General features: G+C 38.4%; 1 protein-coding gene across 4 annotated transcripts in view; it reads right to left on the bottom strand.

Annotated features, from left to right (window-relative positions):
• The window catches only part of FARSB (phenylalanyl-tRNA synthetase subunit beta), a 36,284-nt gene extending 10,635 nt beyond the window's left edge, over nucleotides 1-25,649 (bottom strand). For 2 of the 4 annotated variants that reach the window (XM_032192986.1, XM_032192987.1), the window contains exons 1-16: nucleotides 25,573-25,649; nucleotides 25,159-25,214; nucleotides 23,835-23,989; nucleotides 23,182-23,254; nucleotides 22,594-22,709; nucleotides 21,995-22,145; nucleotides 20,697-20,805; nucleotides 18,182-18,252; nucleotides 16,809-16,870; nucleotides 16,671-16,722; nucleotides 15,097-15,158; nucleotides 14,482-14,689; nucleotides 13,975-14,055; nucleotides 11,674-11,766; nucleotides 9,905-10,022; nucleotides 3,494-3,646 (exon numbers count right to left, since the gene is read on the bottom strand). In XM_032192986.1, coding sequence (XP_032048877.1) covers nucleotides 3,494-3,646; nucleotides 9,905-10,022; nucleotides 11,674-11,766; nucleotides 13,975-14,055; nucleotides 14,482-14,689; nucleotides 15,097-15,158; nucleotides 16,671-16,722; nucleotides 16,809-16,870; nucleotides 18,182-18,252; nucleotides 20,697-20,805; nucleotides 21,995-22,145; nucleotides 22,594-22,709; nucleotides 23,182-23,254; nucleotides 23,835-23,989; nucleotides 25,159-25,214; nucleotides 25,573-25,630 — 1,618 coding nt within the window. In that variant the 5' untranslated portion in view covers nucleotides 25,631-25,649. Of the gene's footprint in view, nucleotides 1-470; nucleotides 2,106-2,150; nucleotides 2,618-3,493; nucleotides 3,647-9,904; nucleotides 10,023-11,673; nucleotides 11,767-13,974; nucleotides 14,056-14,481; nucleotides 14,690-15,096; nucleotides 15,159-16,670; nucleotides 16,723-16,808; nucleotides 16,871-18,181; nucleotides 18,253-20,696; nucleotides 20,806-21,994; nucleotides 22,146-22,593; nucleotides 22,710-23,181; nucleotides 23,255-23,834; nucleotides 23,990-25,158; nucleotides 25,215-25,572 lie in introns of those variants that run through there. The other 2 variants (XM_032192989.1, XM_032192988.1) reach the window with 2 other exon arrangements.
• Nucleotides 25,650-25,840: the final 191 nt, after the last annotated feature.

Below are 25,840 nucleotides of genomic sequence, written 5' to 3'. Positions count from 1 at the left end.
CACACCCTTGAAGACTGCGATAGAGAATCCACATGTGGATTCTCTATAGTAAATAGTAAATTAGTATTTACTATGCATAAACTCTTTTTTAGCCTAAGTAGAACTTCACTGTGGACGCAAATCCCATGAGTAACATCGCCTTTTGTGATCCCAGTCCTGATTTCTGGAAGAGAACAGTCATCTAGGACAGAGGATGACCAAAATGTGGCACAAAATGTACCTGTTTCTGCAGAAATTAAAACTTGAAATTAAGAATACCTTCCAGAATAGTTATCAGAATGCCACCAGTTTTCACTTCAAGGGAGGTGAAACCAATTAAAGTCATGTTTTTTATATATATATAAAAAAAAGACAATTCCATGACATAGGATTACCTAACATTTGTTGGCTCCTTCTATTTGTAGTTTTTTTCTTTGAAAAATGTTTTGATCTTATTTTGTTTACTTCCTAGTCATACACATTCATAGTGACCTGTACATTTTATTAATGATATGGAACTGGCTAAAATTTTGAGGTTTTTTTATGCAAAAAAGGTATGCTCCATAATACACAGATTTGAGGAGTGATGCAGTATTTGTATTCATCCGTTTGGCTTTTCTAAAACATACCCAAAATGCTTCTAGGCCAGTAATTGTAGGGTTCAGCAAGTCTACTCTGTGTATTTTATATCAATGGGTAGCATTTCAGAGTTCTGTCTTTGAAATCTTATAGTTTTCTATATACAGTGGTAATAAGGAAAGAAATATCCCCAGTAACTCTGAGAACAGTACTGAGTACCAAATGCATACTGAAATCCCTGCAATCAGCCACTCAACACCCTCCCTTCCTCAAGGCTGCCCTAAACACTTCATTTATTACCTAGCTCAGATTACACCGAAGAGTAGTGCAAAGGCCAGGGGACCGTCACAATTTCACCCATATTTTCTAGCATCTGTACTCTTTTCCACAGGTGTTGCTATAAAGGCAAAAAGGCTCTGACCTTAAGGTCAAATCACAGGGTGCTTAGGTGTTGGTAGACAGCAGGGGCTTAAGTGACCATGATTTGTACATATGGATCAAAGAAGAATATAGCAGAGGCATTTCGTTTTTTCAAAGTGTATTTGGGAAAGAGGCAAGTACGTGCCCAATACATCTCTCTTCTGTCTATTCTTTGTTGCTTACTCAAACATTTTTCCCAGAATTGTTTTCCAGTAATCACTGGAGCCATTTTAATCAGTCACACGAGGAATAAAGCTGGACTAAAGCCCTACCTTCACACTGTGTTGCAAACTAGTCTCAAGTTTTGCTTAAGATCACATACAGAAACGTACCTGGAATCTTTCTAAATCAGAATCCGTGTTGTAGGATAAAGCCATTTCTCAGTGTATAAACATTAATTTGGCACAGGCAATAAAAAAGCATGCTCCATAAAGATGCATCTAAAAATCCATGCCATGTGTAATGTCCTGATTTAAAACCTGAAGTAACTCGTACTGCTCTCTTTCTGAATTATTTCAGTATGCTGCAGTCTCTTAAGATGTTATAGGATATCTTTCTGCCTTCCTCCTCCCCCCGACTCTGCAATTGACCTTACTCCATCATCTGCTGCTATTTTCTCTCACGCACGCTTAACTCAGAGATCGCAAAGCGAGTTGAGAACAAACAAACCCCTCTAAACTACTTTGACTTCCAGCCATCTCTGCAGTCAAGGTCTTTTAAGTTGGTGCAGTGACACTGCATTCCCTTTGGCACCAGAGTATCAGCCATCTGCATTGTTACTGAGGTTAAATTCCAATGTCAGGAGAACTGCAAGGATCTACATGCCATCCCAGGGGAATTTCTGAATCGCTAGTGAAACAGAAGGTAGTAGGCACTTTTGTCTACAGCCAAAAGCCACAAACTGCTCGTAATATATTGCATATGACAAGGCATAATCCATCCTTTACACTAAATGCATTGTGTAGTAACATCATGGGAATGCAGGGATTTTGAAAGGCTATTGCAAGTCCACAGCATCAGGAATACTAAACAGTACTAGGATCTAGAAATAACTTCTTCATTGTGTTAGGACTATTCTTTGAGATCTTTTTCCCAGTTGCTTAAGTCAGTCATACGCTATTGAAGTGCTATAATACAGAATATAAAACATTTGTTAAGTATTTTTTACTACAGCAAACTCGATATGTCTATTCAAAACAAGTTACAGAGGGGTTTTGAGAGAGGATCTGACAGTTAGGTTTGGCTGTCACTTCAATGGCAGCTGTGTACCCAGCTCCTTAAGGCTCTTCTAAATGCCCCAAATAACATTTGCTGTTACCTGTTCTGTACTTGGCAGAATTAGAACAAAACGCACAATTGTTTAAAGAGCCCTCTGGTCAACCTGAAAATCATAACGATTTTAATTAGGAAAATCTTTGAAAGTCTGCCTAAGTAGTACTCAGCAAACTACTTTGTGCAAAAAAAATGGGAGAGGGGCAGGGAATCAATGTATTACAATCGTGCATTAAAGATGTGCCAGGAGACCCCTTGGTTGAAGCGTTATGTTCGGTGTTTCTGGCAGCACGCTGTGAAACAAGGCATCTACCAACTCTGCGTTACAGTTTTACAAATAGGCAAGCCCATCAGGCTGTCGGGGATCCTGTAAGTGCAGAAAAAGGGCACTTCTTCAAGCTGAGCCAGTTCATGTCATTACTGTACATGCATCCGTGCACCGGTGCTCAGAGAGGAGTTACAATTGCAAGCTGCCATCCCTGCAGTCTTGTTTTTCTGTAGTGTAATTATTACACTGCTATTTTAGTTAACAGAACAGATTAGCTGCTGGTGCTTGTTCCCCTGCATCAACCTCATTACTCCTTCAATAAAGCAATATGGTCAGCTTGCTTTCTTTATCTGTTGCATGCATATGCACGTACATGCACAGAAGAGTCTTTGCACTTAAGGATGTTATTTTTAATTCATGGGCAGCTTACTCTGTATGGAGAATGAAGAGGCCTGTTAAACAACTGCTTGTCTAAGCAGTCTCAAAGACAGCAAGCAGGTCTTTGAATAAAAGATGTACATCTTCACATGAATATAGAAATACAAGTTGCATATATAAATAAAGGGTATAGATAAAGCTATAAACTCAAAGGTCAGGCGTAAGAAGCTTTCTTTTCCAGGCACTGTTACCCAAAGAGAATATAGTGGTTATCTGGCATATACATTAATTCAGTGAATTCCTACTTACCTTATCATTGGATTAATGCACTGTAAACACTCTGAAGCTTATGGCATGCACTTTACTATGAGTCTCCTCCTTTCCTTAAAAAGCTGTCAACTTGTAGTTTATATAAAGAACAGCTTGCATAAAAACACTAAGCCAGTTTTACAACCAGTGAATGCAGTCAATGCCCTTTCATTTATACCGTGGTGTGGTAGCGTACAATAAAAATCTTTGTGCCTACTGCTGACAAGGGGAAGTTCACCTCATGTTGTAGGGGAACATCTGAGCTCACAGATATAGTGTATTCCTTACCTTCAGTTGCCTTGATCACATAGCCATTCTCCTCGCTTGGTGGTACTTCCAGAAGTTGCATGACCCTGTCCAGCAAACCATGGATAATCTCAAACCCAGGGCTCTTGTTGTAATAAACAGCACATAAATGCCTGTAGTTTCTTGCACCTACATCTGAAGAAGGAGGAAGTGATTACGTTATCCAGGAAACCTTGCCTTTTTCATGTTTTCTTCTGCTACTGCCTGAAGTAGCTGAAAGGAGAAATAAGAACACAAACCGGCCTCTCTGATGCACCTTTCTAAGGAAATAAGGGCATTTCTTTAGCCTACTAGCTCTCACAATCAGAAATGTGGATTTCAAGTGTCCCATGTCTCGGGCAGGAAATAGGGCTGTTAAATACAAGCATCTCTACACAATGGCAAGTACCAGGCATATAGTTAAGTGCTAAAGAAATTCAAAACAGACAAGTTTTCTTACTGAGTTCTTGCATTTTGCCTAGTGGTGTTGCTGGGAAAACTAGATATTGATAAAACTCAGTTGTAGAATAATTACCTATATAAAACAATTGGCCTAATAATGTTAACAAGGTAATCTATGGCAAAATCTAAATTCACACAGGTTTCTAAATTGCAACTGTTGTTTTTCATCATCATCTTGGACATTCCCGAAACCAAGTGACTATGTGCTACTTCCTATGAACTTGAGACTGTGATACAACTGTGTCCCACTTTGGACAGTTCCTTAATTCAAAACCCTACTTTCTCCCTACTGTAGATTTTCTTACCTTACTCATTTCATCAAAAAATATGTATTTTTACACTTTCAAATTGAATATGTAGTTGTATGTTCCTACACTTGTACCTTCAGGCTATACTGTTGCTATATATACACCATCTAGGACTACTGTGGTCTATTTAGAAGCTTTGAAGCTTTACCCATTGCAGACTTCAGGGTTTTTAGTTTTTTTGAAATAAATGATCTAGGAACAGAGTGACAAGCTGATGGTCACAGCTGCCAATTCTGCTGTGGTGAAATTCAAAATACTGATTGATGTAGTGAATTCATTTTTTGCCTTCGGGTCTTTGACTTCTTAAAGTTGAACAGCAAGTGCGGGTTCAACAAAGTTGGTGTAACAAGGGAAAAACTTGTTCAAAGCAGGGGAGGAACTATCTACATAACTATCTTTTCTTCCTCTGGAAATTATACTGAAAATAGTTCCAAAGCATATAAAAGATACATTACGTTTCAGTTTGGAGCAGACCTGCAGTTCTGAAGGCAATCTCCTGATCATCCCCACTCATTATGCTTTGTTCCCTGTGAAGCAATCCTGCAGCACATAAACTGCAGTCCTTCAGTTGCAGTTTGGCTGGGAAAGGCGTTCCAGAAGGACACCAAAATACCTTAAAGCACTAAAGGGCATTCAGCACATTTTCACTACAGCTAGTTCAAAAACACAGTTTGCTTTTTTACAGCATGGACTGCAAGTCATCGGCAGATCTCTTTTTGAACTGCACTGCTTTGTGGTGTTGACACAGTGCAACAAGTTGCAGCCAGATTTCCATGGGTAAATGTCTTCCCATTCTAGAAAGTCCTCTGGTATCTGTGGACTTTCAGTTGTTCATATCTAGACAGACATTCTCATCTTCACCTCTTCCTCTTAGCGGTAGTTAGATATAGGGAAAAAATTGATTTACTGACAGTAATCGCTTAAAAAAAATCATAATAGAAATCCTTAACACCTCTGGCTAATTGTAACGTTTGAGAGGAAAAGGGGAATAAGAGCTTCTTCAGTAGTGAAGGAATGAAGGAGTAAAAAGAACAACTCCACCTGTCTGCAAGTTAAGGCAGGCCTGTACCACCTGACATAAAGCTGCATGAGTAGGGCTTTCAGATTTCTTTCCTGGTAATCAGCCAAAAGCAATGCACATGAAATCTAGTTTATTACAGGGTGAATTATGTTCTTTATACACTGAAACTGTGTGTGCAGTGGACATTTATCAGGACTTTTGGCCACAAAGCAATGGAAAATATTATATATACTTACCTGATCTTGTGCTTTTCCCTCGATAAACGTGCCTAGCTATAGTTACGGACAGGACATTAGGCTAAGTGGGCCTTTGGCCTGATCCACCCCAGCCAATCTCTGAAGTGCAGTAAGCTTAAGCACAAGCAGAAACTCCAGCGTTCACTGGGTGTTCCCTGAGCTGGTAATGCCTACCACATGAGAAGTTAGATACCTAGTAAATCTACATCTGGCTTATTTGGTCCAACTGACCATTTAGTAAGAAAATTCTATCAAAAACTAAACAGGAAAAAGTTTACCAAGTAAAAAGACAGAGAAAAAAGGTTTCAAAAGGAACGCAAAATACAGGAGCAAGAGCCTACACAAAAGCTGAAAGCACAGCCTTTTGGAGCCAAAAGTCATTTAAAACTTCTAGAGCAGCAACCTGGCAATATAGCCACAAGTTTTCTTGACAGTCACTGAAAGCTGGACTTACATGGACTGTGACAGTAATTCTGTGTTTTGTCACTTGGGAAACCTTTACTGTCATTATTATAACTTGCAGTATTAAATAATGATGGAGAATTCAATCTTGAAGTTTTATATTACAGTAGCAACACAGAAAAGTAAAGGTTGCAGAGAAAATGTCAATAAACACAACATCTGACTCCTGTTCTCGTAGCAAGCTGGCCGTTCAGTCGCATCATTATTGTGTCTCTGTTTCCTGGCTCTAATAAGATGCCAGTCAGTACTACACAGTCATGAATGGTGGATAATCTATTTTCACGTTGTGTTGTCCAATGGAAAAAGAACAAAGTGTTCTCCCCTTCCTCAAGTCTTTATTTGTTCCTAAGAAAGCAAGCTTTCTGGGCTAGATATGCAGTAGCATGATTTCACTTTTGTCCGACCATTACGCTAGCAGAACATGACAACTGTCTGAACTTCATTTCATTACTGGTCAGAGTCGCTGGTGTCTTCAGATCACTCTTCTTAAGTAAAGCATCAGAAAGAAATGTATACAACAACTCTTATATCTCATGATTTCAAGCCAACTGTGAATATCTTTGGTGAAGTAAAGGATGCATTTTGAAGCATTCCAAAAAGCTGTGTTATAGAACGTGTTCCTTTACAGCTACAACACAAGAAGTTCATTCACTGCAGACAATAGGAGAGAAGAAGTATTGGGAACTGTATGTAAAAGCTGGTGGATGTTAGAAATGCTTCAGTTCCTTATAACTCACTTAAGAGATCTCTTGTGTCATGCCATGAAGCAATTCTATTTTTCAAATTGGCCTGCCAAGTATGTCAACCTAAATTATATATATATAATTTCTGAGACTTCAAAGCACTTCCTTGAGATGCTGCTGAAAAGCAGTCCAAAGGATGGACAGCTGGTTAGGAATACGCTGTCCAAGGAGTACAGAGGAAGATAAAGCAGTGCTGTATGCTGCCCCCTTCCATGTTAGGGATGCTTCAGAAAAGTAACTTAATCTGAAAGGGGGCACCTGCTCATTTCAACTTGTATCACAGCTTCATGAAAATCCACAGCTATTTTCTGCTTGTAACTAACACTTCGAGGCAGAGCTTGGAAAAATGCTCCAAATTAGGCACCAGCTCTTCTCAAATGATGTGAATTATGTTAAAAATATGCTACCATAAGCTTGCCAGGTTCCACAAGATCGCTGATCAGAGGTGATTTTATGATGGATTCATTTCTTCCATTGTGATGAAGGTATTCTGTGTTAGGGGGAGCAGCGTAAGGTAATCATTTATCCACTGAAGCAGTATAACCATCCTACTGGAAGTGACTAGGGTTACAAGTTAACTACACAAATGCTACGTTAAGTTTTTCAAAATCATCACGTTTCCTCTTGCCTTGAGAAGAAACATTTCTGCTCAGATTTGGTTCCATTTAGTTATATTAAATCTAGCACACATTTTGCTAATTTAGTACGTCAAGACTTTCTGCCAGATATGTCTGAAGAGAAATAAGTTCTGTTCACCTTGGTAAGCGTGGGTTCTGTGTAAGTAGGCATTTTATTAAAAACCAGTGTTTAAAAGCTAGGTTCATTCACACATGAATGACTACAAGATGCCATTTCAAATACAGTTAATGTCAGTACACTTTTGACTCATACTTCTTACATTATTAATTGGAAATTCTGCATGCCAAAATCATGAAATAATAAAATTAAATTAGTCAGTCTGATGACATAAGCCTTCTGCAAGAAATCTCATTCCATATGTGAGAGAACAATCCCACATTTTTCAGCATTTGCAGTTACCAGTTATTTCTTTCTGCCCTTCCCTTTCAAACTACTTATTAGGCAAGTTTAATTTTCAAAGTTTGGGAAAAACAGTAGTTATTCTACAGACTACATTAAAACAATTTTAGATACTGTTTGCAGCCTGCAAGTTCTCAGCCCATGAGAGGGCTGCCTGAGAGCACAGGGTACAAAGCTGCGGCCTCAGAAGTGTTTCTTACATCTGTTGCAGTGATTCCCATCAAAATGAAGTACACTACAAAATCACTCCTCACAACATTGTGAAGCAGCCATCCACATAAAGGAAAGCTTTCAAGAGCTACAATTAACACAAACAAAATAAAAGTAATCAATCTAACTTGCAAATTTTATAAAGCCAGGATAAACATGCTTCTTATTCCAAGATAAATAGCCCCACTCTTGGTTCTGAGGAATGCTAATGCTATTCTGCCATCTGTACCAAGTTTTTTGCATTTCAGCTAACTTATGCCCCCCAACAAGGAATGAACTGCAGCGCCAAAACGTTTGTATTTAACTAAAAAAAAAAAAAGTTCATGTTTTCCTAAAACTGCTTGTTTAGCTTGGCAAGGCTTCCCACCCCCTTTTTTTTTAAAAAAAAAAAAAAAAAAAGAAAAAAAAAAGTAATCTACAAATTAAATTCATCACCAAAGCAATTTACTTGCCATTCTGTTTATGCCTTATATAAACCTTTGTTTTGCAGATCCCAGATACCTTAAACACAGCCACTAAAATCTGAAACCAGATAATGAAACAACAAAACCATTTCTGCTGCTGAATTTAAAATAATGTGAGCCTTTTCCACTGAGAGGCAAAACTTCATCCCAAGTTGTAACCTACTGTACAAGTACACACTCACAAGAATTGTAGCTGTGTACTCTTTTTCCCTTGGTATACCATATAAAAAGGAATTCGTAAATTTCTTTAGAAAAATGTTTATTATTTTAAAAATCTATTTTTGTATTTCATTTTACTTTGGTACCTTTTTCCTGGTGAAGAAGATGATCTGAAATTTTGATACTGTACAGTGAGATCAGTGCACAGAGGCCCCATCGCACAGGAAGGCTTTCACTGAAGCTTTTGGAAAGCAATCTAGCTGCTTTTGCTGTTTCATGTAAATAATTAAGGTTACAGAGCAGTTCAAAGGCAGCCATGCTTTCTTAGCATAGTTGGATGAAAAGGAAAGATAAGGAAAATCTTTTTATGCACGAGTGGGGAAATTTTATACTGTTGGGCTTTTTGTTTATTTATACATGTTTATACAAAGACTTGCTCTGTTCCTTACCCAGTGTGCGTGCTACAGATCTGATTCTTCATATCGGTTGTCAATATTCCAGAACACAAATTTGGGGAACAAAAACTAGCAATCCTGTTTTGAGGTGATGGAAAGGGGCTTCATGTTATGATAGACCACAGAATCATTAAGGTTAGGTAAGATAATTGGTTGGTAAGATAACGGCACTGACACCCAAATTTTTGAGTTACAGTTGTCCAGATTAGGATCAGTCTGCAAGCCGTTTCCTGACTCAAGACATTTTGCTTTTCAACTGGCAACACTGCACTTTTTTAGAGACTGCAGCAGCTTAAGCAGGCTCTAGTACTCTAATAGCAACGTACCTTAAATATGTTCAGAGCAGGTTCTTTTTGGTGTAAAATTGCCTTGAGTTTATTCTTGTATGCACAACTGGGCTCCCTGACATGGGAAGCGGTCAGTCAGGGCTACCAGCTGGAGCAGTCCCCGTGCAGTCCCCCTGGACATGAAATCCTCCAGTAGCTGCACAGTGTGTACCCTACCACTGGCTATTGGAGTAAACAGCATTGCTAGGAAAGATACAATACAGCTAAAAAAAGTCTTGGAACTGTAACTGATTATGTCAAATCAATCCCCCTTCTGTTCCTCTGGGTGTTGTACCAGTAGATCAGTGTTGCAGACAAACCCAGTGCTGCCATCTGGGAACTTACTTGGGGTCCAGGTCATGCTGACCCTGCAGTTCTTAGTCATTCCTTCTGTTTCTTTAAAAAGTTTTTCCCAAACTTGCACAATGGTAATCTTAATTAGTCTCTCAGAAAGCTTCTGAAACTAAGCTGGGCCTACAGTCCTTTCAAAGAAGTTTAAGAGTTATGAATGCTGAGGAAGTTTTTCTTACCTTTACTAGGATCTTTTACTACAATGTCAGAAATCTCAAAGAGCTTTAAAGGCAAGGGCATCTTTCGGTTAGCAGCAATAGTTTTCAGTAGCCCAGGAAGGAGGGTAGTACGTGCCACCTGCAGGACAAACACGGATGCTGCAAGTGAGATACATTGCAAAATAGCTAATGCTACATTTCTTAATGTTTTGCCAGAAGTCAGAAGTAGTCAGGTGCAAATACTGTACTAATCTCTTACTCTTCACCATCTTTGTTTTAGAATTATTATAACTGAAAATGTACATTCTCTGTATGTTCTTTGTACTGTATAGCCTGAAAGACCATCTGCATGAGCTGTTTTTGTTCTTGGTCAGTACCTTTTATGTTTGTGGTACATTCTGTATCAAGCAGCTGTAATTACCATGCAAAATGATATATACAAACAGGTGATAATAGCCTAAACGCCTTATGACAGTGGCTTCATAGGACTGTTTAGTTGTGGTAGCAAATAGAACAGAAAATACATGAAGTTACCCCAAAATTATGTTCCTTAATTAGAACGTTTTTTACCGCAGCAGAATGTTTTTACCATTAGAGGAAAGACCTGGAAAGGTATCTTTGATATTCAGAGAAATCAGACTTACCAGAGGTCTTGGGAGGAAGATACCACAGTTTACTGAAACTTTAAGCCTTTCTGTAAAGTGTTTACCTTTGTATTTCTTAGGTTAGAAACAAAATACGCCTCAAAATTGTTTTCCATTTACTTTACAGATCTCATAACGTCTAGTCACTTTCCCTATAAGCTAAATCATAGAATATCCCAAGTTGGAAGGGACCCACAGAGATCGAGTCCAACTCCAGAGTCCCCAAAGGACCACCCAAAAAATCAGACCGTGTGTCTGACAGCAAAACACTTCTTGAACTAACACTGTCACTACTTGTAAGTGCTCATTTATCTCCCCTGACAAAAAGATAATTTCTCATGATTATTTCAGGTACAGATAAATACGTTTGCCTCTGTTCAGATGGATCCACTCAGGATCACCAAGGAAAAGCAGAAGGAATGTTATCATTGACAGTTAACATATTTGGGTAATTATTTGAAATAAAACAAAGTATGATGATAAATAGAATAGTAAAAATCCCCAGCTTATTTGACTCTGAAGCAGATTTCAAAGATAAACAGATGCTTTCAAAATTAACCTGAGGTCCATCTTCCCAATCAAACATTCATGTATTCACACCACTGATAAATTTCAGATTCAAAAAAACCTCTCTCTCTCTCTATTTTATATATATATATATATATATATATATATATACACACATACACATATATATCCAGGAAAAAAAACCTGTGGTAACAGCTACTTCAAAAAAAAAACAAACAACAAAAACCTTCTCATTCAGAGCTCAGAAGGTAACTGCAGGTCCAATATTTCTATTTATACTTACTGGCTTTTCTAAATGCAGGTGTCAATCAATAATCTGGGTGGAATTTTCTGTAATAAGACAGCTCAATTTTGCTACATGCCATCATACCGAATATGGTATTTTACTTCACTGAAAAGCTAAGTGTTTCACACCACGTAAGTTATTTCTTAGTGAAGATATAACAGAAAATGACTGCTAGCAAGTTTAGTGCATAAACACCCACATCCTCTTTGCTGCAAGACAAAGTAGCTCTATAGCTCTGTAAGTTGTTTTCTGTGAGTTCCTTTCTTTCCTCTTTATACATAGTATCTGTGACACTGTTGCGTCCAAACTTGACCTGAATTAAGTTACTTCACCTGAAATTCTGCAGTTTTGGGGTTTGCTATGTGTACTGCTTTTGTTGTAGAGATATCCGTGCCAAGTTTATCCGCAATGTCTTCTTGAGAACACTGAGAAGAAGAGATGAAAGAAAAAAAAAACACAAGGTCAAATAGTTAAGACAGACAGGGAGCCAATGACAAAACCTGCCATCTATAATGAGCAATGCAAGCAGAGCTCTTGTGCTGAGGCCCTCATGTACAACACCCTCTTATAATACAAACTGAGCCCCGGTCTTGAGACAAAGTAGGCAAACTGGTTTATCTACAAATGTTAATTACTAACCAAAATAAAGCTAGTTAAAAAAAGTAGTGTTTATTTAAGCTTCTGTCATAATTTGCTGTCAGAGGCTGACTTGCAGTGGAAAAAATACCTTATTCGGAAAATAGTACGGGAATGGTACCCAAGCTATCTCCCAAAGAAAACAATCCCTTTGGGGTAACTGACAGAAAGTAAAGTACTATCTAACAACAACAACAAAAAAATTCTCATAGCTCTGTTTTTGTTTTTCTGAGCTGGAACATTTTTCAAGTCCATATTCTCAAGGTGTAGTGTTAAGCTGATCAGTAAAGCAATACACATGTACTTTATCAGGCTCAGACAATGTCTGTGCACATACAGCAACAGATGCGACTGATAAGATCCACACTGCAAATTTTCAGAATTTATAGCTTTATTAATGCATTAAGAAACCAATAGCAGACTAGGCATGTAATTGAGGATTTGCCAGTATACTGCAGTCTCCCTTCGCACTGGCAGCATTCCGAGAAGTGTGTTGATAGTCTAAATGTGAGGAAAAGGAGCAGATGATGATAACATCTGAAAGAGTAGATTGTTGACTAAAAAAGAGAATCTTATATGAATGCTGACCTTAGGAGGATAAAATTGTGTTCAAGTTTGCAGATGTGTATCTAAACTGCAGTATGTTACTATGATGCAACTAAGTGCATTTTGGCTAATTTGAAGCCCCCACAGAAAGCAATGTTACTTTGTAGGAGTGATAATTTAGGGCTCAAACCAAAACTAGGATTACATTCACAGACATGTAAGCAGTGCTTGTCACAGAGCACAGGGTTACAGAATGTAGTAGCAGAACTGATGTTTGCCATAGGGACAGACCTCATGTTGCTGTTTCAGTGAAGTGTTGGTGACAGCAGACTGTGGGTTTCATTGTGCCATAGCAAAAATACAAAATGTAATGCGATAAAATAATACACTGTGTGATCTTCTGCTGTGGCAGTTCATAAAGGTTCTCTATTGTAGTGATAGAATATACTCGACATTTTTGAGCATACTAACTATTCAGTGCTGAAACAAAAAAGGAATTTATATAGAGACGTTTGCAGTGAATTATAAAAAGTTTGACCATGTTTTACACAGCAGTTCCCCAAGATGGTACTACCACAGGTAATCTTCGTCAAATACTAGCACTGCAGGAAGTAACATCAGTTATGACTGACTTGTTTCTTAAACAAGTAACATTTAACAAGTAATAAAATATTAAACCTAAAATACATTTTTCAGGCTTCGGAGTAACTATAAATCTTGCATTTTAAGCTCCATAAAATGTGAAGGTGTTAAAATTTTATTTGATCCGTTTGGATTACCAACCTCAGTTGCAATACCTAAACTTTTCAAATGCATGCAAATGTTTTAGGAGCCTGCATCACCGTATCTTAAAATCTTTGACTACGTTATCAAAACTTCACTTATGATTCCTTAGTCTGCATTATATAGCGCCTACAGGGATTCTTAAAATAAACTGTGACTGAATAATTATATATCAACTTGGTATCTAATCCAAGGAACCATGGGCAGGCGACAATACTGGGAAGAGACAAATAGAAAGTGTGATCTCTGAACTGTAGTAATATCCACCAGAAATTACTAAATTTTGATAAATTGTTTTCCAGATTATCAAACTATGATGAGTTTCACATTGGGTGATCAAAATCCCTGAAGAGAGTTGCTGTCTTACAATTTCATACTGTCAAGTTAAACTAAAAACAGTACTTCAGCAACTATTCTTGCCTTTACACGTAGAATTGCATGCCACATTAGCAGTTTCTGTCAATTAGCAGTCAATTTCTGACTTACAAACTCACAAAATATTACACTGTAATTCCAAAGCACTAGTAAGCAGTCACCTGCTTAAAACAGTAACAGATAATAGTGGTACATTTATACAACAGCATAGTCTCAACCATCCTCTACAGTTTTTGTGCATTGCCTTTCAAACATGCAAGTAAAAAAATGTTAAATCAATACAATCAATATACCAGGGCAAAAGTGAGTGCTTCAGTGAATCCAGCAGCCGCCAAGTCCAGTCTCAGAAGTTCTGTGAGCTTATTGAGGGGGAGCTAAAATTAAACAAAACACAGTTTTTGACTTCCATCTAAAAACACTCTTCTGTTCTTTCCCGAGGTGATTCTGCCTCTTACATTATGGTGAATTCACTAGGGAGGTACTCTGCTTGTGTGCTTAAAATTTTTTGAAAGCATCAGCCAGCTGCCTTTAGGCTTGCCTGAGGAAATGAATCTCCCAATTACAGATTTAATATGGGCTCCCTGCTTAAACCCTGTCTTTTTTCAAGTACCAGCGACCACTGGTCTTGGACTTATTCAAATCAGTGGGGCATCTGTTTTGTATCCTATCCATGGTAAATACTTCTCAAGGCAAAGCATGTCAAAATATTTAATTCCTAGGTTCTGTTTTCCCCAAAGCCCTTCTGGCATGCACTAGTCATTTACTGACAACAGAGCGCTTATTTGAAGGGGCAATCTTACTTGATTAGCTATGGTGTACGTTTTCGGAATAGTCATCTGAATGTTGTTATAACCATAAGCTATTGCTGCATCTTCTACGATATCACATGCATGGATAATGTCCGCTCTGGTAGGAGGGATTTCAATCTCTATATTGTTCCCATTCCCTGTGACGTGTGACTTCAAACACATCCTAGTCAGCAGCTTTGCAAGGCTTGATGGAGTTTCACTGAAACAAAACAAGAGAGTAGTAATTTACTGATCTTACACTATACTTTTTAAAGTAATCAGTGTTTCTGCTATGTTGCCTTATTTCCCCAATAATCTCTAAGTGCTTTACAGACTGTACGTAAACTCCGCATTCCAACAAAGCCAGCTCAGATTCTGACTCCGAGACAGTCATTTTTCTTTACTTCTTAACAGTTGTGAGAGGCCATGAAGAACCATTCCTCTTTTGTGAAAACAGCAAAGAAAGTCCTACAGAACTGATCTAATTACCAAAGTTAACCCCAGAATTTTTTCATAGATTAAAAATCATGGTGTAAACATTTTTAAAACGATGTAATAATCGGTGTTTAAGTACCTTTTTCATGATTAATGCTTAAATAAAAGAAGCTTTTATTTGCAGTAACACACCTGATTCCTAACTTCTTGTTAATGTGTTCAGGTTTCACCTTCTCTTTTCGGTAAGCCAGTTCCTAAAAAGAAAGGTAAAGCTTTTCAGCATATACAACCCTTGCTACCTCTAAAAGGATTCAGTTTTGACATCTTGCTAATCTAGCTTCTTCTAACTGTGATACTCAAATGTCATCCACAGAAGACAGGTGTGGAATATTACATTAAATTCAGTATTTTATGATAACATGATTCTTGAAAATAATACTACAGTACATGATGCAAAAGCTGTTCTCAGTTAAGCTAGGAGTTTGAATGCAGCATGAAATCACTGTTATTGAAACTTCTGATAATTTCAGATAAACGCAAGTAACAGGGTTTCTGAAAGTTTCCAGTCACCGGTTCATCTTAAGTCAAAGCCCTAAAGCAGTGAATGGTCATGCATGAGACTGCATGGTCTAGTACAGATCAAATGACTATTTGGAGGAAAAGGAAGGAAAACTTGTTACCTCTGTATTGGCACAGAAATGTTTACCATTATTTAACCTAGGAAATTTGTAATGCATCTATAGCAAGCTATTGTGTATGTATATTTAAAGTGTTTCTAAACTTCTAGATAAACAAATCCATAAAAACCTTAGCATCCAGAACTCTGAATTTTTTGCTCTATTTTATGTAGGGAAATTGCACTGCCTAGTACAGTGATTTGTTTTGTTGGATGTCACTTCTAGATTCTAGGTCTTTCCTCTGAAGACTGCAGTTACCATTGTTAGAAGAAAGAGCTAAGATATAACTAGAAAAAATTCTCAACAACAACAAAGTTTCTTTCTCCCTAATTAATTTGTACTTGCTTGATACGTCCAATTTTACGAACCCAACCAGATCTCTGTCTTCAGTCACTTCCAGGAAACAGGAGGGACTGCTCTCTATGCTTTTTTGTTCTCCTAAAACGACTCTGTCACTGCACAGAGATGTACCTGGCACTCCTAGTACAGGTAAACCTGCACTTGTAGTCAATATACTGCCTAATAGACCTTTATATAGTTGGAGTCTATAAAATGAAGGACTGAAAAAATCTGGTGTTAAAAGGTTATTTTAACTCATAGGCATTACAGCTTCCTGATCTGATAATAAGTTATGCTGAGGCTGATTTCAGCTGCCCACTGGTTTCAGCCTGAAGGACCTCTTTCTGCATTCCTTTTTTCCTGATACGGAACAGGTAGGTTTTAAAGGCTTTAGACACAGATTATGACCTTTGATTGCAATCTCTGCTTGTTTCTCAAAATGTCTGTTATCACAAACTCTAAACCCACAGTAGTGGTTTCCACACGTAACTTTAAAGCCTAGCCATCTTTCTTGAGTATCAAACTGTGAGACTATTTTTAGCTTCATCATAAATTAGTGGAGCTTCAGAACGAGTTTTCAACATAAGGGGAAACTGAGGCACTGTTCTTTTTTGTGCGGGGTTAGAGAAGGCCCTGACTCACTCATTACCTCTACAGAAGAGATGATAGTATCAATAATAGCACCCTTATACTTCATGTAATTAAAGTCCTTTCCCCAAGGATAGTAAGATACCATCTCACTATGCTTACCGGATAGATGTGGGTCTTCCCATTAGGAAGAATTACTTCTACTGCTTCAACACTGTGAGAGACAGAAAAACAGAACTAAAAATGTGTTTTTTAAATGTGGCCCAAATGTAATAGCTTTCTGACTAGATTTATACTCACGTGAATGGCTTCTCACAATATTCACTAAACATCGTGACTATAGTATCAAGAACAATTTTTGCCTACAAAATAAAAATGATAATCACATTGAAATCTGTCCTCTACTTCTACTGAAAGCAAAGTGTAATAAAAAAGGGAAAAAAATCTTACATTCTGTTCATTCTACGCTATTTAGTACCTAAGAATCCAGAATCATAGCAGTCTAAAATACCAGACCAAGTATTAAGAAATGTTTTGCTTCTGCTGCGAAGATATCTACACTAAAGCTTGAAAAACAGAAATCCTTGCTCTTCAAGGCTCTGAAATACTTGTATGTTTTTGTTAAAACTGTTCTGAAGATACACAGAGATCTTTATTTCCAGCTGGAATTGCATCTTCCAAAACTTTAGTTTAATTAGTTACTTTGCTAATCAAGTGAGAATGTAGAGGCTGGAGGATTGTGCATTGTTTAAGAAAATACTGTTAAATTAGCTTCACTTGCAAAACTTTTTAGTGAACAGTTGATATTTTAACACATTAGTATAATAGAACATAACCATGAGATTCAGCTCAACTTCTCAATCTACAAATACTGTTTTTGATGCCTCACGGTATAATTTTCTTCATGGAAACAGAACAGCACTATTTTGCACTATCAAAGTAAGCAGCAGCAAGAAGTATTTAATTTTTAGTTTGCTTAGAAGTTATTCTCCACTATGTAAATTTGCATCAATAATACACCATTGTGTAGCTGGGTAAATTAAAAGCATTCTTTGCTCTTCAGCATCAACGTACACATTTTAGGGAAACTATCAATGAATGCACAACCTATATTTGAGAATAGGCAATTATAACCGCTGGGCTTTCATGCTTCCGCTTTGACTTACAGAATTTGCATATGGAAGGACTTCCATTTCATAATAATTTGCACAGCATCCCTGCTTGAAAAAGATAACTAAAAAGAAAAAGTCTTCTCCCCTTCCCTCAGCCTAAATTTGAAGTTGGAGACAAAATGATTTTTTACAGAGTATTCCATCGAAGTAAGCAGTCTTACTGAACTTTCCTCTTTTTCTAGGTCTGAAAGGCTTCAAGAAGTGCTCAAAACCAAAAATAAACCTAGTTTACTTAGATTTGCTAATACAAACTGAACACATACTGTCATCATAAAGACCTAGTAAAAACAAAGCCCCCTGAACACACAACACTGTCCACAAAGCAAGTCTAAAACTCTATTGAGGGATTTCCACGTAGCCCCACAACTTATCCTGCCCCTTTGAAATGGGAGGTCTGCTCTATAAACACCTGTCTACTGCAGGTCTTTGTACTGGAGCACTATTACCCAAAGGGAAAACAGGGACTTTACAGTGTATCAAAAGCAGAAAAGATTAACTTACCTTTGTCATATCTGTGCCTGTACATTCAACAAAAACATTTCTTGTGTTTAGGTTTATTTTTGAATGATCTCCTAAAACATGAAGAGAATAACAAATTGAGAAATGGTATTACTTATCTTGCAATGACACTGACTGCTTTTGTGATTCAGAAAGCACCTTCCCCAGCTTAAAAACCACTATGTCTACTGCACCAACACTCAGAATTCTTACAAGAACAACAGTACTTTCTATTTTCAAATTATAAATCAAGAAGGGGAAAAACAGCGCGCTTCCTATCAGAAAAGGCAGACCAGACTTGCTGACCTGGCTGTCCTTCTACATTGGAAGGTACACAAATCTACAGCCACTCTCTGTATCCAGTTGAAAAAACAAGCTAGCAGAACAGCAGCCATCTGCTGGTGGCAGAGTGGTTCTTCACTTCCAGAGCACCTCCCCTTTCCCGGCTCTGGCAGCACATCTGCCTTTGTAACATGCATAAGAAAGCAGCCTTGGATAGGGAAGATTGAAGTGTTTTTTTAAAAAGTGATTTACACTGATAAACATCCATAGCTGCTTCTGCAAATAACCAAGATCTTGACTGTCATCTGAGATACTCTGGCTTTTGTCTACATTAGTGGCCTAGTGCACAGGATGGGTTCCTTTTAAGCCTGGCTTTGGTTTTTGCCTGTACTTGCTGTTGTGAGGTATGCCCTGCACCACATGGCTGATGCACTCAAAACTTTGTCATTTTGAAGAAGCAAGGTAGACAATGCAGTCAGGGCCATCATCTAAAATGTCTTCCTTGCAAATTGGATGCCAAGTCCCCAGTAGTCAAGTCCTTAAAAAAGTGGGGTTCTGTTAGTAAATGGCAAGTTGTGTGAGGAGGCTGAACAGAAATCTGCCTCACACTGCCTGTTAGGCATAGATGTCCAGTGCGTACCTTGAAAGAATTTCATTGCTAGTCACCAAATGGTGTGGACACATGCAGTCCTAGAATTGTTTGAGGTGGTGCCAAATAAAACCTTAGTCCTTCTCACCTTTCCTTGCCCCATTCCCTGGTGCAGATGCACCCCACAGGAGTGAAAGGGAAGCAGACGCTTAGATAGACACAGATGTTCTTGCTCCCTTTGATCCCAAACAAGTCACTCAGCTTCTGTTTTTCTGTTTCCTACCTGCAACACTAGGTCACAGCTAGACTGACAGAAAGTCAGGTACAGCAGCGAGGTGAAGACTGAGGGAGGGATGCTGTACGCCCTTTCCAGGATGCTATGCCATACCCCTTTAGAGCTGAAATGTACTCAGCTCTTCTGGCCTCACTTTGAAGCCCAAATAACCTTTCATTTAAATACTTGTAGGTAATGGGAAAAAAAAAAAAAAGGCAAATATTTACATTTCCTGATCTATCTAAAAAGAACTGTTAACCTGGAAGCTTCTATCAAATACTCCTCTTTAAAGTACAGACAGTTTTTAAGAAATTTAGCTTAACCTTTCTGATAAAATGTAAACAATGTGCAATGTTTATACACGGAACACACCGAGGCTGGAGTAAGCCTAACCGAGAAGGATCAGATACAGTTGTTCTTAACCAGACTCTGTCACAGAATTTGAGCTGCCCTGTAAGATGATTTAGGTTAGCTGTTTAAGATTTGGATAAAGACTTTCAGGAAAAATACATCCAATGTGATTATCCCTGCAGATTTTATCAGTCACTGTAGGGAAATGGTTACTAATTTTTGACCTATATTAATCTGTAGATGTATAGATATACTGAATTATCTCTGTTAAGGGAGTTGTTTTTGCCACGTCATTAATTGGTTTCAGTAAACATGGTTCTCAAAAATCACCCCAAAGCTTCTTTTGCATTCAGAGGAAACTCATGTTTGGAAACACTGCAAAAAAAGTTTAGACCAATTTATTTTTTTTTTAACCCATTAAAGACTTCTTGAAGTTACCTGTGATACCAAAAGGATTCACAAGAACTGCTTCACACTGCTGCTAAATACACTGGGCTTAAGATGTAGATAAAGATCCCTGCTATAACCATTTAAAACACTACAAAGCAGACTATTGCAGTTTACCAGTAAACTAATTTTTTTTAGAATTTAGATTTTTTAGAATTACCTTTTTTTTTTAAACCAGTTTACAAAATAATTTCTTATTTCTTTTAGCTAAATCGTTGATGAATGAACAACATGTCTAGGTATACAAAATGCTTTTCTAACAAAGGTTCCTACCACAAGAAACCTATCCTGAGGTTATACTATAAAAATGTAGAAGGATATGAGAAAATAAGTGCAGAGGTTTGCAGTGGGACCTTTATATTGTCTTGTCTGAGAAAAGAGGAACACTAGAAACCCAAGGAAACAAAAAAATGTGGTCTTGTTTAAACTGAAAGAAATATAGAATTCCATGTGAAGTTGTAAGTGAAACAATTTGAATAGAAGAGAATAAACCATATTGCACATTAACGTTTCTGTTAGACACCCTGACTCACAAAACAGCAGCAACAGCACAAACTGGTCATCAGAAATCTTACCATTGATGATTGGTGGCATGGACAGAACAACACCATTGCTGTCATATATGACAGGATAAAGCGGTTTGTTTTCAATCAGGTGTAAATAGTGCCGAAGATGGCTGTCAGTCTGGAGAAATAAAGCATAACCCTAAATTTCACATTAGCTCACTTACAAATTTTCCATTCTACCACAGTCCTCTACTGAGACATTGATGGGAATTTTTAAAGAGGGCAGGATTGGGCTTACATCTAGGTACTTCACTAGCAAAAGCTATTCACTGTCAAAAGCAGGAACACTTGGAAATCAGAGAGCTTGTTTTTTGTTTTCTTCCAAAATGTTAGATAACTGATTTATTTAAGGATTCTCTCAAAAACGCGTAACACATGCTACCCAAACAATGCCCTCGTTCACCACAGCAGACCTGCTACTGCCAAACCCACAAGCACCCATCCTTAGTTTATCAGAACATTCCTTAGAACTGCTAAAAATGTTCACTATGATGCTTTTAATGATGAATTGCTGAATATTGACATATTTACACTTAAATTTGATTCAAAATTTGCATTTGTTCCAATGACATGGGTATATGCTCTACCAAAAATAGTTTTCTTTTAGTCTGATGCCTCATTTTCTAGCTTTTACTTGTCTTCAGTCAGATATCTTCGAGAGTTTTTTTTACCTCTGTATGTGTGCTCCAACAGAGTTCTATATTTTAATAATAGTATCATTTTCAAGTACTGATGTTTAAAGTGGCCTTCATAAATAGTGTAAAACTAGACCTGTTAAAATCTTTTCCTAATGCTGACCAGGTTTCATCAGGATACTGGGCCAAGAGCAGTGCTACATCTGCATAGTATGTAGCTGAGTAAATAATTTAACGTTGACACCACATAAGTTGGCCCAATTAAAATAACATTTAAAACAATTATTTACATCCACTTTTTTGTCAGCTTTGTACAGTGAATATATTTACAGTAGAGGCACGTATATAAACCTTTTACAGTACTATGAAGAATATCACGAAAAACAGTCTTTGTGTTGAAAAACTGGGAGGCTAACATTGAATTCACTATATTAAGAGTTATGTTTAGACATCAAACAACGTGATATATCTTTCATGGGCAACATAATTTAAGTATTACCATGCATTTCTCTTGAGTAACCAAAATGTGGAATGTTCATTGGCTGAAGGTACAGAAGATGGCTGGGTTTTTCTTGTTAGAACAACCCTTAATGCCAGGGGTATACAAGATGCAAATTCTTGGAAACTTAGCTTCCTGCCTTTAGCACATCAGCTCTGAAAAATGACACTTACCCTGTACAGATCCATCATTTGTGGAGCTGTGTACTCCTGCGATTGGTTCAAGGGCTTGAATTTAATTTCAGAAGGTGCTTTAGCCGTATAAGTAAATGGACCAGCAATGGTGTCCAAGTCATGGGTACCTATTGCTACTAATGCTCTTCTCCTAGAGAAAGGAGGCAAATAATGACTTTCCTAGTAATAGCTGGAGTTCATTTGAGATCTTGTTATGATGCTCAATATTCCCGTATGTTCATAGATCTTACTGAAAAAGCAGATGGACAATGTTGAGAAGCCTAGAAATTAATTTCAGTCTGCATGCTACTGATGAGATACAAACGTTAACAACCCACGCAACAGTCAAAGGCAAATCCAAGAGGACTACTGCAAAAGGATTTTTCCTCAACTGTTGCAGAAAACGTAGCAGCTATTTATGCCTGTATTGAGAACAGGCAGAAACAGGGAAGGAAATGAGAAGGATCAAGAGAGCTGTTATAAAAGATTTTCCTTAGCACAAATATAAATATAATGCTTCTCCCCAACAGGCCTGTGAAATCTTAATGTGACCAAATCATACACAAACACTATATGCTACTTTACATTTAAGCACTAACCTGCAAATATTTTGGTGTAGCTTTTCTTGGAGGTCAATGAAACTGTCATAGCGTTCTTTGGTAAAAGTTATGTTACGAAGAACTGCAGCTACAGCATGAGGACGGACTTTGGCAGTCTGCAACAGATTATAAATTTCAAGTACGCAATATACAAAACTTAAACTGATGAAGTGTGCCCTTTCCTTCATAAAATCCTCTTTTATAAAGTAATAATCAAAATGAAAAATCATGAAAATACATTAGAAATACAAGGAAAAAATAACAAAACTCCAAGTCTGGTAGAGGCAATGAGGTTTTCAATGTACCCTGTAATAGCCCAGAAGGGAAACGCTATCCAACTACCTGAAACTTTGGTTTGACCTGCTACTAGCTACTAAATTCACCCAGAAAAATGTCTGTTCCTCCCCACCCCCCTTCCCTAAAAACAAATCAAACTGAGTAGAAATATTTAAATTTCTTTAGCTCTTGTTCTGCAAATAAGATTCCCAGTCTCACTGCTGCTATAAAATCGGTCCCAATAATCAATTTCATAGCTATCTTTCTGTTTGAGAAATGTTCAATACACCACAGTGCAGTAAACACTTTTACCTCTTCAGTGATAATCAGCTTCTGACCTTCACCTTTAGCTGGTATTATCTTTTCATACCTAGGGAGATTTATCCTAGAATAAAAATAGAAGCAAGTCTATAGTTGAAAAGCAGAATATTTGTAAAATGCAGGAAACTTTAGAAATATGGCAACAACTATATGTAGAAAATTTTGTTAGCAACTGTTCTGGTTTTGGATGTTGGGATTTGGGCACGTAGATTTTATTTATGCTGCTTAAACATTAAGTTTTCTATTGAATACTAAACAGATAACTAAAATAGAAAGGACGCCTTAGTGAAGATAAAGTCATAGCAGAAAAGTGAAATAAATAATTTGTATCAGTACGTATTACAGAGGAGCACAACAAAGTGCCTCTGCAGTCGTTGTTTACAGAGGATGAGTATCAGCTGGAGCAGCAGTTGAAAAAAATTATAGAACAGATCCAAAATGTAACAAGATTCTGGTCTAGTCTCTCAGAAGCATGTAACAGGCCCTCTCCAGAGGAACAACAGGGAAGCATATGGACATCTGACAAATCCAGCTGATCTATGCCTCAGACTGCCCTCTCCAGTCAAGTAGCAAGGTTATTGACCAGAAAAGGACGCGTATTCAAACAAGTAACAAAACACACAAAAATCTCACAACTCTGTTACCTTTCTTTAAAGACCTGCAGTCCTCGGACCAACCCTTCGAGGCAAAGAAGATCATATCGATTGGCAGGAACATCAATTTTATAGAGAACGGTGTCAGATGCACCCTCTGCCTTTCCTTCACCCTTTTCTTTACTTATGATGTCTTTCTCAGATGTCTGAAATTAAGCAAAAAAAATGTTTTTAACCTGAAATATCTTGACATTGACAGCACAATGATAGTGAGATAATGTAAAAGGAAAAACTATTAAGTAAAAGTTTAAAAGTATAATTTGGATTTATACAGCAAGTATACATGCCAAGTATCAAAAATAATGTAAAATCAATATCTTTCTGATATGTAAAGATCTTAATGTAACATATCAAAAGAAAAAAAAAAAAAAAAACCACTATTAGAATTTGAATTGTTAAAACAGCGATAGAAGCACGAGTCTGCAAGCTAGCAGATTCCCGTAGAGAACTGGGACCTTATTTACAGCTACAGATCAGGAAAGATTGGTGTTATCAGTTCTATTCTGAAATACAACATGACATATAGGGTTTAGATGTTTTTCAAAAAACCTAATTAAAAAAACTGTTAATTTAATTCAAAAAGCAAAACCAGAATGAGTTCTACTGGAACAAGATTTATGTTGATACAAGCAAGAGGGTCAGCAAACTTTCACAAGTACAGAATCTAGTTCAAAACTTGAAATGTGAGTGAGCTACAACTCAGGAAACAGAATGTCCAGGGGAAACATTCTTGTGGTATTGCACACAAAAATGCATACAAAACACAGCCAATAAGACCTTGCAAATATGTTTAATATTTGCCATATTTTCCTTGTGGCCTTATTTATGCTGCTGAATTAAACGAATTATTTGTCAACAGAGATTGCCAACCTTTACAAACTGTAGCACTATGCCACATGGGGGCCTCCTGCCCCCTAAAACAGCAACTTTGGGGTCTCCTTTTCAGATTCAAACCACTTGTGTCAATACACTCTGTTACAGGAGTATTTTATACAAGACCCTAAAGGTCTGTGTTACATACTCTGGACTGTGCTACACACATATATGAGAAGGTTTCAGGTGGAAAAGCTCGCTGCAGTACTGCTGAGGGATCGCACAGGATAAAGGGGACGCTGAAGTCCTGTCTGCATCACTTTTTCAGCACAGCCCCACGGGCACGGTTCCCTCCAGACCTTGACTTGATGTTTTCTCTGGCGCACGGTGAGGGCCTTGTCCAGCACTATACCGGGGAAGCCGGTGGCAATGTGCAGCGCAGGCTCTTACCGTGTATACCTGCTGTCATTCTGCTCCATCAGGTAACAAAACCAGGACTTACCACATCGTCGAGCTCCAGGCCAAACTCAAAGCAAAGCTCATCAAATTCTTCATCAGCTGGGGGGGGGGGGGGGCAGGAAAAAAAAAAAAAAAAAAAGTGGGTTTTGGTTTACAAGCAGAGCTCGGAACCCTAAAACTAAATTTTGTGGCGTTTATTTTGATAATTTCAGACAATTTTGAAAAAAGGGGGGGGGGAAACACGTGAAGCAGTTTGCCAGCGCCCGCGCAGCAGTTTCCTTAGGACTCAGCGCGTTCCCTGAGGCGTTACTGCCGCAGTCACTGCGAGGGGCTCCGCGTGTCAGGGCCCAGCCCCGAGTGCCGGCCCGGCCTCTCACACGCGGGGACCCCCGCTCGGGGCCGGTGCCGGTGCCGGCCCCGCGCTGCCCCCCGCCCGGTGCCCGGTGCCCGCACTCACTGTAGCTGCGGCCCAGCGCCTGGAAGAGCAGCTCGCGCCGCACGCTGACGGTCGGCATGGCGGCACCCGGCCCGCCCCGCGCCTGCGCGCCCGCTCGCCTCAGCGCTGCCGCCTGCCGGGGCGCCGGGAAGGACGGGGCGGGGGTGTTGGGAATAAAGGGATGAGCTCGCTAATTGCCTCGTCTGCCTGCCTGGGGGGGCGAGGGGAGGTCTGTGTGTGTGTGTGGCGGGTTATAAACACCACGCTGGGCGCTGCCACCGTGTGAGGC

This window comes from Aythya fuligula, chromosome 9 (assembly GCF_009819795.1).
Source record: "Aythya fuligula isolate bAytFul2 chromosome 9, bAytFul2.pri, whole genome shotgun sequence".
In the NCBI taxonomy this organism is placed as follows: Eukaryota; Metazoa; Chordata; class Aves; order Anseriformes; family Anatidae; genus Aythya; species Aythya fuligula.
Note: the sequence above shows the minus strand (reverse complement) of the source record. Positions and strands in the feature narration are given on the sequence as shown.